At 33.1% G+C, this 15,561-nt stretch overlaps 1 protein-coding gene across 3 annotated transcripts in view; it reads right to left on the bottom strand.

The window, feature by feature from the left end:
- Positions 1-15,561, bottom strand: part of LOC130902472 (cell adhesion molecule Dscam2) — a 104,998-nt gene that overhangs the window by 23,026 nt on the left and 66,411 nt on the right. For all 3 annotated transcript variants that reach the window (XM_057814647.1, XM_057814649.1, XM_057814648.1), the window contains 10 exons: positions 14,244-14,449; positions 11,644-11,851; positions 10,184-10,477; positions 9,438-9,557; positions 8,454-8,627; positions 7,587-7,734; positions 5,569-5,849; positions 4,412-4,579; positions 1,998-2,260; positions 341-551 (listed from right to left, as the gene is read on the bottom strand). In XM_057814647.1, coding sequence (XP_057670630.1) covers positions 341-551; positions 1,998-2,260; positions 4,412-4,579; positions 5,569-5,849; positions 7,587-7,734; positions 8,454-8,627; positions 9,438-9,557; positions 10,184-10,477; positions 11,644-11,851; positions 14,244-14,449 — 2,073 coding nt within the window. The remainder of the gene's footprint in view (positions 1-340; positions 552-1,997; positions 2,261-4,411; positions 4,580-5,568; positions 5,850-7,586; positions 7,735-8,453; positions 8,628-9,437; positions 9,558-10,183; positions 10,478-11,643; positions 11,852-14,243; positions 14,450-15,561) is intronic.

Raw genomic sequence — 15,561 nt, forward strand, 5'->3', positions numbered from 1 at the left:
TGATTCCTCGTTGACCTTACCAAATTCGATCTTAACCTCTTTTTCTTCATTTCTTGCCTCCTCTATCTTGTATTTCCTTTATTTGTTCATGGATTCCATGTAAACACGTTTTTGAATTTGATATGGTACAGAATTCTGGAACACCCTGATTGTAAATATATTCATAATAAGAAGGCAATTTGGACAAAAGGAGGCACTGAACTTTGTCACACTAAGCCATCACCCTATATATTGATCCAAAAAAGGGGATTTTAGTCTATCTTTCAATCTTCATCAATCAACTTATGAACGATTCAAGGGTACATAATGATACAATATAATAAATTGAAAATACTCTTACCAAACCATTCTCCAACTGAATGATAAGTAACTTTATAACCTTGGATGATTCCATTTTGACCCTCAATTAAAGGAGGTTCCCATGATATGTGTAAACTTTGAGCATTTAAAACGGAGCATTGTACATTTTCAGGAGGTAGAGTCGGCGAATCTTCCAACGTTCTTGCGGTTACGGGATCACTAGTTGGACCCGAACCCCGGCTATTGTACGCCTACGAAACGAAAAAAGTCCCATCTCTATAAACTATTCATCAAACTATCATATAAAAATCTTATTTTTAAAAATTACCCACTATATTACGTGGAATTAATTTTGACAATGATTAAGATAAAAGAGATGTCTCGAGGAACCAAACGGCTGGAGGTAAATGGTTGTAAGTTAGTGGAAAACCGCAATAAACCTGCAATACTGCTGATTGACGAGGTGGGGTTTAGAAGTGAGAATCACCTGATGGTGTTATGGAAACTGTCATGGTAATAATAATTTTCCTGGAGCTCTTCGTATACTATCGTTAGCAGCCGGAGGGGGATTTGGATATCTCCAGGTGTTAGGTTAGGTTAGGTTAGTGTTGTTGGGACTGAATCTTATACCTGAGAATTGACTGCTCGCAAGAAACGAACCTTTTGCGATGGTGTTGGGGAAAGAGTAGGGGGTAGATTCACCCAAATATTTGAGTGCCTCGATGGGACCGACTCGCCTCCGTACTCTGTCCACAATATTACAGATCTGGTGTTTAATTAAGAGTGCCAGTGAATCGCACTTCCAAATAAACGACTTCTGCGGATATCAAGACGTCAAACCTAAAGCATTAAGTAGAAGTTTTACGTTACGGAAGTGGGATATTTAAAGACGATGACTTAAGTAATCCGCCATCTTTTGCACCAATTCGGGTAGGAGAAGCAAGTAATATATTGCGTGGGTGAATAATAAAATAAAGCTTTATGGACGTCCATGAAAATGGTTGCAAAGCAGTATTTGCTTTGGTCAGACAATGTGAAGGTGGCAGAATAATTTTGATAAAAAAGAATAGAGGTCTCAATTCTCTATTGGAGATGGTACTCCTGCTACAATATTGTCAAAAGTTTTTAGATTTTAAGCCAAAACTTCGTCTAAAACTGTTCATGTGGAGTTTTTCATATAATTCTCTTATATACATATACGCAAATATTTTTAAATATATTCAACAGCTGCAATCTGATAACGTCTTACTGAAATCACTGTCCACGCTACCAATACACCAACAGATGAAATTGAACACGTTTCGACAACCAAGTTATTGTCTTCAGAGACTGAAGGTAAACTGTTGACGGAATCTAATTTTGTTCTGATATTTGAAGGACCATTCTTCAAGAGATCCTGAACCTGCCTCTTCGAAAATATTCATCCGTTCCATCGATTCTGGTATGAAATGAAGACAGTGCCTATTTTCATTATTTTGTTAGTTGTTACTATTCACTAGAATATTATTGTGGAAAGTAGATTTTCCTGTAGATAACAAAAATTTGAAAAAGCTTCTTTTTCTGCGACCCTATAAGAATCATCTTCAAAAGGCGTTATTTTGTATGGAGACAAATTAAGTTTATTGGAAATAGAATCACCTGCACCTCTATCTAAGATGTATCAATTATTCTAAATAATCTAAGAAGAAGAAACTCACTTGTACAACAATATTATATGTTGTAAATTTTGCTAACCCCTGGAGCGTGGCTTCCCCACCAAAATGTGGTCTAACTTCTACACTTTTGAAAATATAATTTTGAGTACCGACATTTGTATCTCCATCCATATATTGTTGGTATCCTATGTGATAACCAAGTAGATTTCCATTCCAGGTTTCCCGTAAAGGTGGTTCCCAAGTTACTACTATTTCCGTGGAACTTTTTGGTTCCGCTCTAATGTCTAATGGTGCCCCATTCGGAACTAAAAAATAATTCAAATGTTAATAAGAGTGACAACGAAAAAATATCGAACGCAGTAGAGTTAAATAAGAACCAATCATAAGCATGAAAACTTCAACAAGGTAGGTACTTTGAATTACATTTCTAGTTTCGGTTAGGTGGTTGACATGTCGTTTATATTTATCAGATAAAACAGAGTGATCCTATTATCAATAAGACCGTGAACAATGTTTTACTGTGAAGTTTCCTCAAATCTGCTATTTACATCTCTGATGGCTCACGATTAGAAGGAAGAAGCATAAAACTTCGACCAGATTACTTTATTGAGCAATGATGCGTTATACTTTTTTGTTATTTTCCCACCTTTTTTACGATAGTTAATTATCACGATATCATGTATATACCAAGAAAAACGGACGCCATCACATTTCCTGTCGATTTTCCAGTTTTTTCTGGAGCCGGCTTGCCCTTTGCATTCTACTCTCTTGACTGGTTTTCATTGCAAAATTGTGGGGAATGCAACGTGCAGATTCTGTTATGTAGAGGAGATAATTTTCCATTGCTGCTCAAAAGTACTATGATCAAATATTGGTCACTGAATAATATGGTCTTTTTCAAAGAAGTAACCTAGTCAGTTTTCAAAATTTTATGTATAAACTTGCTTTTATGCTTAAGAAAAAATTTTTTGTACAGGATCCTTCGCGACGAGATGAATCGATATGTATAAGGGAAAGTACTGCGACTAGTGTTCCGAAAATTTGCTTGCATGAGTTTTCGAAAATGCTAGTTTCAGCTGAAATAACTTCAGTTTTTTGAAACTTCCGTTTATACCGGAATTAGACCCAAACTTCGTTATTTTAAGCGGAATGATATGTTTTTTATTAAATTTTTCTATCGATTTCACGTGAAATTTTAATATTACTTTATATAAGCCATCGTATACTTGAAGTCCACCATTTTTTAATTATTTCACATTTTCGAAATTTTTGGACACATGCAGCCCTCCACTAAAAAAATTATATTTCCAAGTTTAAGTGAGTCTGGTCTAAAATTTTTGGGATTTGGACAAATAAAACTCACAGCTTTCGAATTCTGTGAGAGCCTTGACAAAAATTTGTATAAGGTGTTCATAAAATGATGTCGAATTTCGCTATCTAAAAACTTCGAAAACTTAATTTGCTTAAATGGCTACTCCCATTTTTCTTTTTATCATTGGATTCTACGCTTTAAATTAAGGGGACTTCGTTAGTAAATTCATATATCTCAAATGAACGGTTTTGGTAGAAATTTGAAAAAACTGAGAAACTGAGATCTTCATGGTTTTTAATTGTCGGTTGACTGGAGTGACCAAAAAAAAGCATATATGAATTTACTAACGAAGTCCCCTTAATTTGAAGCGTAGTATCCAAAGGAAAGGAGAAAAATGGAGGATGCCAATTGAAAAAATTGAGTTTTCAAAGTTTTTAGATAGCGAAATTCGGCACCATTTTATGAACACCCTATATAAATTCTTGTCAAGATTTTCACAGATTTTGGAAGCTGTAAGTGTTATTTGCCTAAATTCCAAAAATATAAGATCTGACTCACTTAAGCTTAGAAATATAATTTTTTTAGTGGAGGGCTGCATTTTTCCAAAAATTTCGAAAATATGAAATAATTGAAAAATGGTGGACTTTAGGCATACTATGCGTCATATAAAGTTTTATTGAAATTTTGCGTAGATTCCAATAATTCAATAAAAACTATAGCATTTCGTTCAAAATAAGTTTGGGTCCACTTCCGGTATAACCGAAACGAGCATTTCGAAAAACTCATGCAAGCAAATTTTCAGAACACTAGTCGCAGTACTTTCCCATATACATATCGATTCAGCTCGTCGTGAAAGACCCTGTACATCATGTTAATATTTTTATGAACAAATTTTCTATTCAATAAAAAATAAAATTATAAACATTGATAACAAGTAGAACTTCTTGAACTATTGATCAAGCTTATTATCAGATCCTAAACATATCTAGTACCAAGACTCCAAAATAAACGAATAATTCGAATTCCTATTTTTTTAAGTATGTGTTATTTTTTTGTAAGACATAGATAGTTCAGGCTGGAAATTTTTTTGAAAACATCCTGTATTATTAACCTAATGTCGATGCTTCATTTCTGTATCACTCACCTTCTTCTAGGGTATTGACTTGAACAGATTGACTAGGTTCGCTTAATCCTAATCTGTTTTCAGCCAGGAGTCTCAAATGGTAAGTTGTCGCAGGGTGCAGATTTGGCAAAGTTGTTGTAGTTTGAGAGCCAGGTACGGTTACTTTTAAGGGTTGTTTGGGCCATGTCTCTGAAATAGGAGAACGATTTTATCAATTCAATGAAAAATCAGATTTAAGCCTAATTTAAAGAGCGCTCAATTCTCATAGGAAACATTTCTAATCGGCAGTATTTGTAGATCGAATATGAATGAAATGAAAGGTTTGAAGCATTACAAAGTCAATTGACAGAAAATCCATTAACTAAAAAAAATAATTCGGAGAAAAGTATATTTATTCATTTTATTCACAAAAAATGATATCTTCTTTAGATAAACTCAGCAAAAGAGACAAAGTTTCTCCAAATAATAAAAAAATGTGCAAAGCATTACATGAAGAGCAAAAATGAGGAAAAGCATCAAATCTGAGATTACAGAGAAAGACGAAATTATTTGAAAGATTCATTATATTTATATTTTTTCTTTAAATGAATCAAAATACCAAAATTCTGTATCAACTAAAAAAAATTATACCACTTAATAAACCCTGGATTTGCGTATAAAATTATACCTGAAATTAGTTCAAAAAATGTGGTACTGCCCAACGAACCTCAAATGATATGAGAAATACCTCGCAATCAAAATTACAGATCATATTTTGACTTTATCACTGCTAGAATACAGAACCGAATACTGAGTCTTTGTAGAATAGAACAGAATTCGAGATTGCAAATTAGATACAGTCAAAGATATTTCCACATGGAAATATTCTGTATGGAGCATCGTGCCAAGATCTGTACAACCTGTGGACTAAAGAATATTCTTATATATTAAAATGTTTTATCAATCGAAATCGGTATCTTACAATTTTTTTTGCGTTTTATTTAATGAATTTTACAGATGCTTAATTTCCACGTTCCAAAAAGTATGCTCAGCTGTTTAGTTTTAAAAGTATTTAAAACCATAAATTAATGATGTATCTAAAAACTCTTTATCCATTAAAACAGCTTTTACTAATTATATTGTTGATGTGCATAGAAATTTTATGGATATAATCCATTATTTTAGTTAATGAAACATACCTGCACCCAGCTTATACTGAATAATATAATTGAGTATCGGACTATTTCCTGCGTAAGGTTGCGTCCATGATACTCCAATCGATCGAGAAAGTTGATCCATTACACGTACATTTCTGGGAGCTTCTGGAATTTCTTGAATAATCAGCTGAATATTCATATCGTCATTTCCATAAGCATTACTAGCCGAACAAATGAAAATTCCCGTGTCTTGTCTTATCGTTCTCTCGATACCTAATTCAGATACCATTCCTTCCGCTAAAATCTGTTCTCTTATTGTGTATCTATAATTGAATAACAATAATATATTAACGAGGTATTATTGCGAAACAATATGTAGGGAAAAAACAGTATATTGAAGATCTTTGAAATAAAAATAATCAAGCGCTAACCAGAACGTAATACATTTTCATTCACAAGAAGCCGAATTTCTTCAAAATCCCATTAATTTTCACGAAATCTCCAATTGCTATTCCTCCAACAACATCCTCAAACCATCACCCAGCTTCCACCGTATTTTATTTTGACGTCTGAAAAGAGGTTCTTTCAGTGCCACCCTTTCAAAAATCAGCTTCTCTTAATTTCCTTTTCACTGTAGAAATACTCAAAAACGGATCTCTAGATTCATTGATCTGAGCTGCTACCTCTGGGTCCGTTAGACGTCGATCACGTTTACTGATCAAGACCTTCCTAAACATTTTCTATCGCCAACGCTCCAGGTGGATTCATATTTTTTTCACATTGTAATCCACGGTACGTCGAGGTATATTTAATTCGTTGGAATTGGTACGGTTTCTTTTGTTTAGACTATAAAGACCTACGATTATTGCACAAGTATCAAACGACATTTTCTTTTGAAACTTACAAATCTGGACAGAACGAAAAACTGCAAAAATTTTTCCTTAGTAAAAAGAAAGAGGTCATCACAATAGATATTTGTTTGTGAGGTTTTATTATTGGATCGATTTTTCGAGGGTGCCGAGCCCAAATCTGGTTAAGTAATTTATTAGAAACGATTTAATGGTTCATAAAGCTATAACTCTTAACCTTTTCACTGCGACCCCCTTCTATAGTTGGGCCAGTGAAGCTTTCCCTGCTTTGCCCCATTTTAGTAGGTCTAGACGAATTTTCTGTTCGTGCAGAACATCCCTAAAGTCGGTGACAAGATTTTCGACATTTGGTTATTGCAACTGACTAAAATAAACTTATAAACAAATTACGTTTCTTTTGCTCATGAAAATTTGCACATTCAAACGCCTGTAACTTTTTAACAGATAGTATTTAAAAGGTCTACCACATATCATTTTGAAGTTTGAACATTAACGGTTAAAATGAGCAGCTTTTAATCTTTCTACATCATGTAGGAACCAAGTAATGAACGATAAAGTGAGAAAAAACGTCAATTTTGCAATAATTTATATGGACGATAACTTTTTGAATATTGATTTTTTACAAATAACTGTAGAGAACTTGTTTGTAGATATTTTTAGAAGAAATATTTTTTATTTGTGAACTTTTCCATATCTCTCTTTGTTTACGAGTGCTTATAACAAACTTTTCATTATGTCGACGATAACTTTTCAAATATTGATATTTTATAAAAAAACTGTGGAGACCTTTTTTGTAGATATTTTTAAAACAAATATTTTTTATTTGTAAATTTTTTTCATATCCCTGGAGTATTATATTTTCTTCACTGACGCTGCTCGGAGCAAGTGTAGTACACCACTATAAAAAACCAGCGAGGAAATCCGATACCTGAGCTTTGGAGTTAATCGTTACGTATTTTATCAATGGGTATCAAATACTAACTAAAAAGCGCAATATATTCAAACATTGAGCGAATAGACACAAAATTGAAAAAACTTATTGACCTCACTTCGTTCACTTTAGTGGTAAATTTAGAGTGCAATGATGTATGAAATTATAAAAGACAAGAGATGAAATAGCACTACCATATACTTTTGACAAAAAAGTTAAATGATTGAATGATTGAGAGAATTATTTTTTATGAAATTCACCTTTGATCTCCATCTTTGGATATATGTTGGCCACCTACTTTCCAATTAATTTCCATTGGTGTATCACCAAGTGCAGAACATTGTAAATGAGCTTGTTCTCCTTTGACTACTTGAAGTTGCTTCGATTTTTGTGGAAAATGGGCAGGAGCTGAAAAGTAGCCGTATTCAAAATTTATTAAAAAGTATAAATCATATTTTATTTCTTTTTTATTTATTCGTTATAAATGATATCGATACTATTCCATTGGCATTATGTCTACATCATAATCTGATTCCAATATCAATTACGAGCTAAGAGCTAACTTGAGTTATTCCTCTATAACTCACTAAGGTCTTACTTAACAGGATTCTTCGATTACTAATACAATCTTTACACTTATTAATCGATAATCCTCGTTCTTCTCGCAAGTCAAGAAGCTGGACTACTTCAACATTGGTATAATGATAAAGTCGCAGTTCCTAACTCGTGGCTATTATCACTATGATCTGGTCAACGGTATCCATATCCATTTCCTTATGGAGGATACTGTTTCGAAAATAGCAAGGTGCAGCCACGATTCTCCTTAGTATCATGTTCTGAAATCTTTGATTGATTTGTAGATTACCTCCACTAGCGTAAAATACCATACGACCAGATGAGTTTAAGTGTATGTGCACAAGCTTGTTGTGCACAAGCTTGTTGTGTACATATTAAATGGAGTTTCGACCGATTCAAATAAATACATGAATTTTAATCAAACGATTATTACAGATTATGACAAATAGAAAGAGAAATATTGAAATACGGGATAAATGGTTCGAGGAAAGGAGGTTGTGAATAAAATGGTTTATGAGTGCAACTATTAAATATATTTCCATTTCACGTACCGTTTACTTTTAGATGTATCACTTTACTAACTCCAGTTCCAATATTATTTTTTCCTTCGCACAAGTAATGTCCTTCGTTTTCCTTTGATATGTGATTGAAAATCAATGAACCATTTTGATGTTGTTGAACGTTTGGTTCGAAAAGGAAGTCTTTGTATTCTCCTGGCTGCTCACCTAAAAATAGATTGAGTGTTATTCAAGATACAAGAACCGTAGGAAGATAGAATTGAAGAAAATGATAAACGAATACATATGGAAACATACGGAACAAACAATAAAATTAAAAAAAAATTGAATGAGCAATCAAATTGGTAGTTGAATATTATGAAAATTGGAGAGAGAAAACAAAATTCAATGATGTAAAAAGCTGTAATGTATCTTCATATGACAAAATAGGACCTAATACTAAGCCTTGGGGCAATCCACATTCTAATGGCTTGCAAGAAGACATCTTTGTATCAACACTTACAAGCTAAATTCTCTTGGTAAGTTATGACTTAAACAAAACGAGAGGTGCTTCCCTGAAACCATAATACACTATCGAAAGCTCTAAAAAAAATCATAGAAAGTTGTTGCAATGGAGTAGTGGTTGTTTAGGCTGGAGTAAACATCATTTAGAAGGGAGAAAAATTGATGAGTCGTATATATTTTATATTTGAAATGCTAAAAGTCGTTTTTGACTAGTTTTTCAATCAGTTTACGATGGAGGGCTAAAAAATAATTGAGATAGGGAAAAAAAGGAGAAGGCAGACAGAAGATCAAAAAGATAATATACTGATTACATGGAAAAAATTACTGAGAACTAATTACTAGGGACAGAAAAACATAGAAAAATGGGTTGAAATCCCATTTGGTGGGTTAGCTTCGAAAAACATGTATTATATAACCTCAGGTAGACTCACTACAAAAAATAATCATCTTTGTTCTATTTCAACTAACAAATAAGTGGTTGATATACGTTATGAGCTATTGACATAATCGTACCTACAGCTTTTTTCCATGTAATCATAGGTTTAGGATAACCATCCGCTTGGCAGTGAATAATTGCTTCTTGATTAGCAGCGACACTTACATCAGAAGGTTCCACTGTCCATCGTGGAGGAACTGTAACAAAACGTGGAATTAAATTTATATATTCACACTTTTAGCTACCTAATTCCCTACAGTGATTTTTTGAACAGTAATTTCATGATCGGTACTAGTGGTTCTGTTTTCGTTTGGTGATCTCCATATCGGCACTTCCCCAGAAACTTCTCTAATTCTCTATATAGTGTATGGAACAGCTCAGTTGTATAAGAATTTGTTCCTCGATATTTTGACATCCATTTGGTGTCTTTTCATGGAACGATGTTCTTCCTAAACTTTCTTCCAATTAGAGAGTTTCGCCGGATGAGATTGTTTTTCAAATATGATTTTGATGATTTCTCAAAACGTTGTTTTGAGAATCTGATAGCATTTTCCAGAATCTCACATCTCATATCCGGGCTTCTAGGTATTAAAATACTCGAAAGAAGAATATATATGAAATCCTAGAGAAGGTCTTTTTCGACAAAAGGACGAGAAAGAGAAAAGTAACGAAGCTAATTAAAGTAACTCAAACTAGATAATTATTATGAATGAATCATCACGATTATTTGATAAAATTTCCGAAAATTTGTTTTCTTCGCATTATAAATTCACTGCATATGGTAAACATAGATAAGAAGGTGAGGAATATAGAGTATTATTACCGTTAACAGTAAGTGGAACGACGTATTTTTCGGAACCAGCTACGTTACTTGCTATGCAAGTATAATTGCCACTATGGGCGGAAGTCACTTGATCAATAATTAACGAAGAAGAGAATTCGTCGATCCTCCTAACGACTGTTCCCAAAGCAGCGTTATTAGAGACCACTTTCGAATTCCTCTCCCAACGGAAAGTGATTGGTAAGTCACCTTCCATAATTTGGCAGGTAATAGCGGCTCGCATACCTTCTCTCAGAAGATCCGTCATCGGATTGATTGGTAGTATTTTTGGAGGTACTGAAAGAAAAAAAAATATCATATGTTAATTTCTGTTATGGAAAAAAAAAATACCAAAATTAACGATTCATTCAAAATAGAGAAGAAGAGAAGATAAAGGTGTTTTTGTAAGTACTTCTTTTATAATGTTTGATAATATCTTTACTCTCATAAATATAAGATTGATGGACTTTAATTCCAATTACACTTTTTCATGAAAGTAAACTTTGATAAACCGACAACTATTGAATAATTACTAGGAAAATATGGATGGAGAAGACACACAAACCCTAATTTTGATTGTATATTGTAATATGCTTAGATTGTTATCGATCGAGAGACTGGTACTCAACAGTCGACTAGCTTCGAGTCAAATTCTTCAGATATTTTATAGGTTAATACCACTTCTTATATGTTCAACAATTAGCGAAATTGCTCTCCTCATTTAGAAGGCTGGACAAATTTAATTGAATGGAAACAAATAATGTTTCATTCAGTTGGACTATATGATCATTTGCAAGAAACTTCTTTGGTGTTAAATACCACATCTTCTTTTCGAAGCTAGTGTACTGGCGAATATCATATTGATCAAGACAAACTTGTATTCTAGACAGTGATTTGAGGGGAATAAACAATTCAATTTTTCGAGAGCTAAATGTATTTGTTAAAAAGACGAGCTATTTTGTTCTTTGGTATGAACAAATTGTCAAAGCCGGTAGTCTTCTAATGTTGAATCACCAATAATGTAGAATTCGTATTATACAACGAGGTGGAATGCGATACATCGCTTTTCAGTACCTGCGTCCAGAATGAAGATGGAGAAGAAGATGAACTTATGAACTAGAAGATGAACTAGAAGATGAACTAGAAGATGAACTAGAAGATTAACTAGAAGATGAACTAGAAGATGAACTAGAAGATGAACAAGAAGATGAACTAGAAGATGAACTAGAAGATGAATAAGAAGATCAATAAGAAGATGAAATAGAAGATAGACTAGAAGATGAACAAGAAGAAGATAAAGAATATGAACAAGAAGAAGATCAAGAAGAAGAACTTGACTTTATATGAAAAAATTTCATACAGGTAAAATATAGGGAACTTAATTAAATTTTAAACAACTCTTCGAATGTCTAAATTGACCGGACTAAAACCTGACGATGGCGGATATTAATTTTAAACTTCACCTATAACTTGAATCTCAACATCCCTCCTAGCCGTATTTTTCTGCCTGTTTTGAGCTTGACAAGTATACGTGCCCGCATCCTCTTTCCTTTGTGTCTGCTCGATCACCAATGTACCGTTGGCGTATACTCTTTGACGACGATTAATTGGAAGAAGTTGACCCTCACGTTCCCATGTTATTGTTTCAATAGGGTAACCTGCTACGGGGCACTGGAACAAGAAAAAATCGTGACACACTCACGAGCTTTATTGGCTTGGAATGAATAGTTAAACGGATATCATTGTGAGCGTGTAGTTTCCGGCTCATGAAACACAGTTGTAAATCATTTGAAATGAAAAAATAAAAATGAAATATTATTAATATTAATAAAAAAGATATTATGGCGTTTGGAATAAAGTGGGAAATGAACTTCCGCTAAATATGGAAAGAATACTGTAGACACCATCACGAATAAGCCAAAGTATATAGTATATCTAAAGTCATTGTGAAGTGGTATGAAAAACAACAACAAAGTTGTTAGATATACAAAGTAGTATAAACATAATTATAAATGAATTTCTGTTATAAACGGGTTATTTTAATACATTTTGATAAAAACGATGATTATCTGAAAAGTTTCTAATCCAACAAAGAAACTAGACATTTCTTTTCCATAAGATTTCTTTCAAGTCTACACACTTTTCCACCGAAGCTCCAGCTCCAGGTCGCTGGGGGCAGAACTGGTGATTATCGTGGGCGAATCAATTCTAACTGCTTTTCGTGTATGTAAACCATGAATGAAAATCTGCATTGTCTTCCTTTTCCTTCAAATGCCGTCCCTTTTTTTTCAATTTTTCCCTCTACCTTATTAATCAATGATGCGTAATAAATAATTATCCTTCCTAGACCATTATTTCATAGTAGGAACCTTCCTAGATGCTTATTTTATGTTTGGAACCTTTATAGACACGTTTATTTGTGATTTATACCTTCCGAGACACTTATTCGATTATTGGAACCTTTGAAGACACATTTTTCAAATTCAGAACCTTCCTGGTCACTCATTTTCCAATAGGAACCCTTATTGACACTTGGAACCTCCGTACACATTTATTTTCACAATTGAAACATTTCTCTACACTAATCCTATGATTGGAACCTTCCTAGATACTTATTGCATGTTAGGAACCTTAGTAGACATTTTTTACATGATTGGAAACTTTCGAAATACTTATTTGATTATTGGTACTTTTGAAGATACTTTTTTCGTATTCAGAACCTCTCTAGTCACTTATTTTTCAATGGAAACCTTTATAGAAATTTGTAGCCTCTGTAAGTATTTATTTTCACAACTGGTACCTTCCTCTACACACATTTTATGATTGGAATCTTATTAGACTCTTACTTCATGTTTGTAACCTTAGTAGATATTTTTCTCATGATTGAAAACTTTGTTGACACTAATTTGATTATTGGAACCTTTGAAGATACTTTTTTAAATTCAGAACCTCCTTGGTCACTTATTTTCCAATAGGATCCTTTTTAGACACTTGGAACCTCCGTACACATTTATTTTCACAATTGAAACATTTCTCTGCACTCATTTTATGATTGGAGCCTTCCTAGACTCTTATTCCATGTTTGGAAACTGAGTAGACATTTTTTCCATGATTGGAAATTTTTGAGACACTTATTTGATTATTGGTACCATTGAAGACACTTTTTTCATATTCAGAACTTCCCTGGTCACCCATTAACTAATAGAAACCTTTTCAGACACTTGGATTATCCATACACATTTATTTTCACATTTGAAATATTTCTGTACACGCATTTTTTAATTGGAACCTTACTAGACTCGTACTTCATGTTTAGAACGTTAATAGATAATTTAAATTTATGAACGGAACCTCCGTATACACTTTTTTTACAATAAGAACAATATTATACCATTATTTTATAGTAGGAACCTTTCTATGCACTTATGCTCTGATTGGATCTTTTATAGATATTTATTTTCACAATGGGAACCTTCCTAGAAACTTTTTTGACAAACGGACCCTTCTTCTGTTAGATTTTTTAATAATTGACAGATTTCCAAGCAATTTTTTATTGATTTGCGGTAGTGACATGGGTCCATCACTTCACACCCGACACAAAAGAACAATCAAAACAATGGACTGAAAAGGTAAAGACCGTTCCATCTGCATGCAAAATCGTGGTGTCGTTTTTTTGGGATGCGCGTGGAATAATTTTTATTGACTATCTTGAAAAAGGAATAAATATTAACGACAAGTATTATACAAAATTACATTGCAACGTTTGGACGAAGAAATCAAGCAAAAATTGCCCCATTTGGTTAAGAAGAAAGAGTCGTTTCATCAAGACAATGCATCAGCTCACACATGCGTTATTGCATTGGCCAAAATTAATGAATTAACGTTTAAGTTGCTACTTCATGCACCTTATTCGCTAGATTCAGTCCACTCGGATCATTTCCTGTCTCCAGGAAACTACTACGAAACTAAAAATAAATTGGAAAAATTTTCTAGATGAAATTAGTGGATTTAAAGGATCTAGAAAAAATTAAAATCAACACAATATTCAGTTGAAATATTTTACCTTAATATTTAAACTCATTCCTGCAACTCCGGTTATTTTTTGCATATCTCTAATATATGGTAATCCGTAAACATTCACTCTGGCACTATGTGAGATTTTTCCTACTGTATTATGAGCAGTGCATGTGTATTCTCCACCATCTTCAGCTTTCACGTTGGTAATATTCACATGACTGATGACATCATCTTGGATGGTAACATACTGACCTACGAAAGATTGCTCAATTTATTTGTTTAAATTTCTTTAATTTATTATTTCTTAGACCTTTCGATATGTTAATATTTCTAAACTTTCTTGATTTTAGGTCTCTTCTGTTTCAAAATTAGTTTTCTTATTAACTTTTAAAAGATAGATTGAAATTGATATTTGTTTATATAGTCATTTCTTGTAGTTTGAGATTATAAAACAGCAGGAATCTCCTCAGAAATTCGAAAAGAAGTCCGTTGCCAGCAAATAAATGTTTAGTAAAGTTAAATAAAGTGATTGCATTTATTTGCCAGACTCTCATAAATTATAATTGAGAATTTTTGTAGTTAAGGGAAATGATGTATGGTCCTGATATTTATGAAAACTAAAACAAAACAAATTGGTTCGTTAGAACAACAAAATGTTGGGTTGTAGTGATTAAACGGAAGGGTGATCACAGCTTCGCCAGTATTATTTCCTGTTGTCGGCTATATGATTAGTGAGTTCATCAGGTTACCAAACCAAAAACCTCTTATTCCGACGGCGGGGATGGAAGTTTCATAAGAAATCATATGGTTGTTCCAGGTATACATAAGGTAATTCTGCACACGGTAAACGTTTTTCATAGTAGTGATTGAATTTCGCGAAATGTTTCATACAAGCAAATCGGTGAAAGATGTTCTTCTTCATGGTAATCTACGTAGGATTGGGTATTGTTGTTTTTAGAAGATGAACCAATGTATTTGGTGAAAAATCATCCTTACTAGTACCAGATATAATGATTTCTCGTTTTTTTCCCTTGGACAAGAAGTATTTGAGACCAATCCTTGGATTAATCGAACTACCGTACTTATTGAACTAGGTTTCGTCGAAATACGTTTTAAAATACGAAGTTTGACGATTCGAAGTTGTCAAGTTTTTCAAGGTTGAAACCACAATCTATCAAAACACAAGTACCTCTAAATATTTATAGTTATCATCAAGAAACTTTAGCAATATTTGTGTATCATGTCCAATATTGGCACCAAATTGATTATATAAAAGCTATTCATCGAATAATATCTCATATATACAGCAACAAATCGGATGAATTTGGAAGCATTGAGATTGTTAAATGTATGTATAGGTCAAA

The sequence above is a fragment of the Diorhabda carinulata genome, chromosome X, assembly GCF_026250575.1.
Source record: "Diorhabda carinulata isolate Delta chromosome X, icDioCari1.1, whole genome shotgun sequence".
Taxonomy (NCBI): domain Eukaryota; kingdom Metazoa; phylum Arthropoda; class Insecta; order Coleoptera; family Chrysomelidae; genus Diorhabda; species Diorhabda carinulata.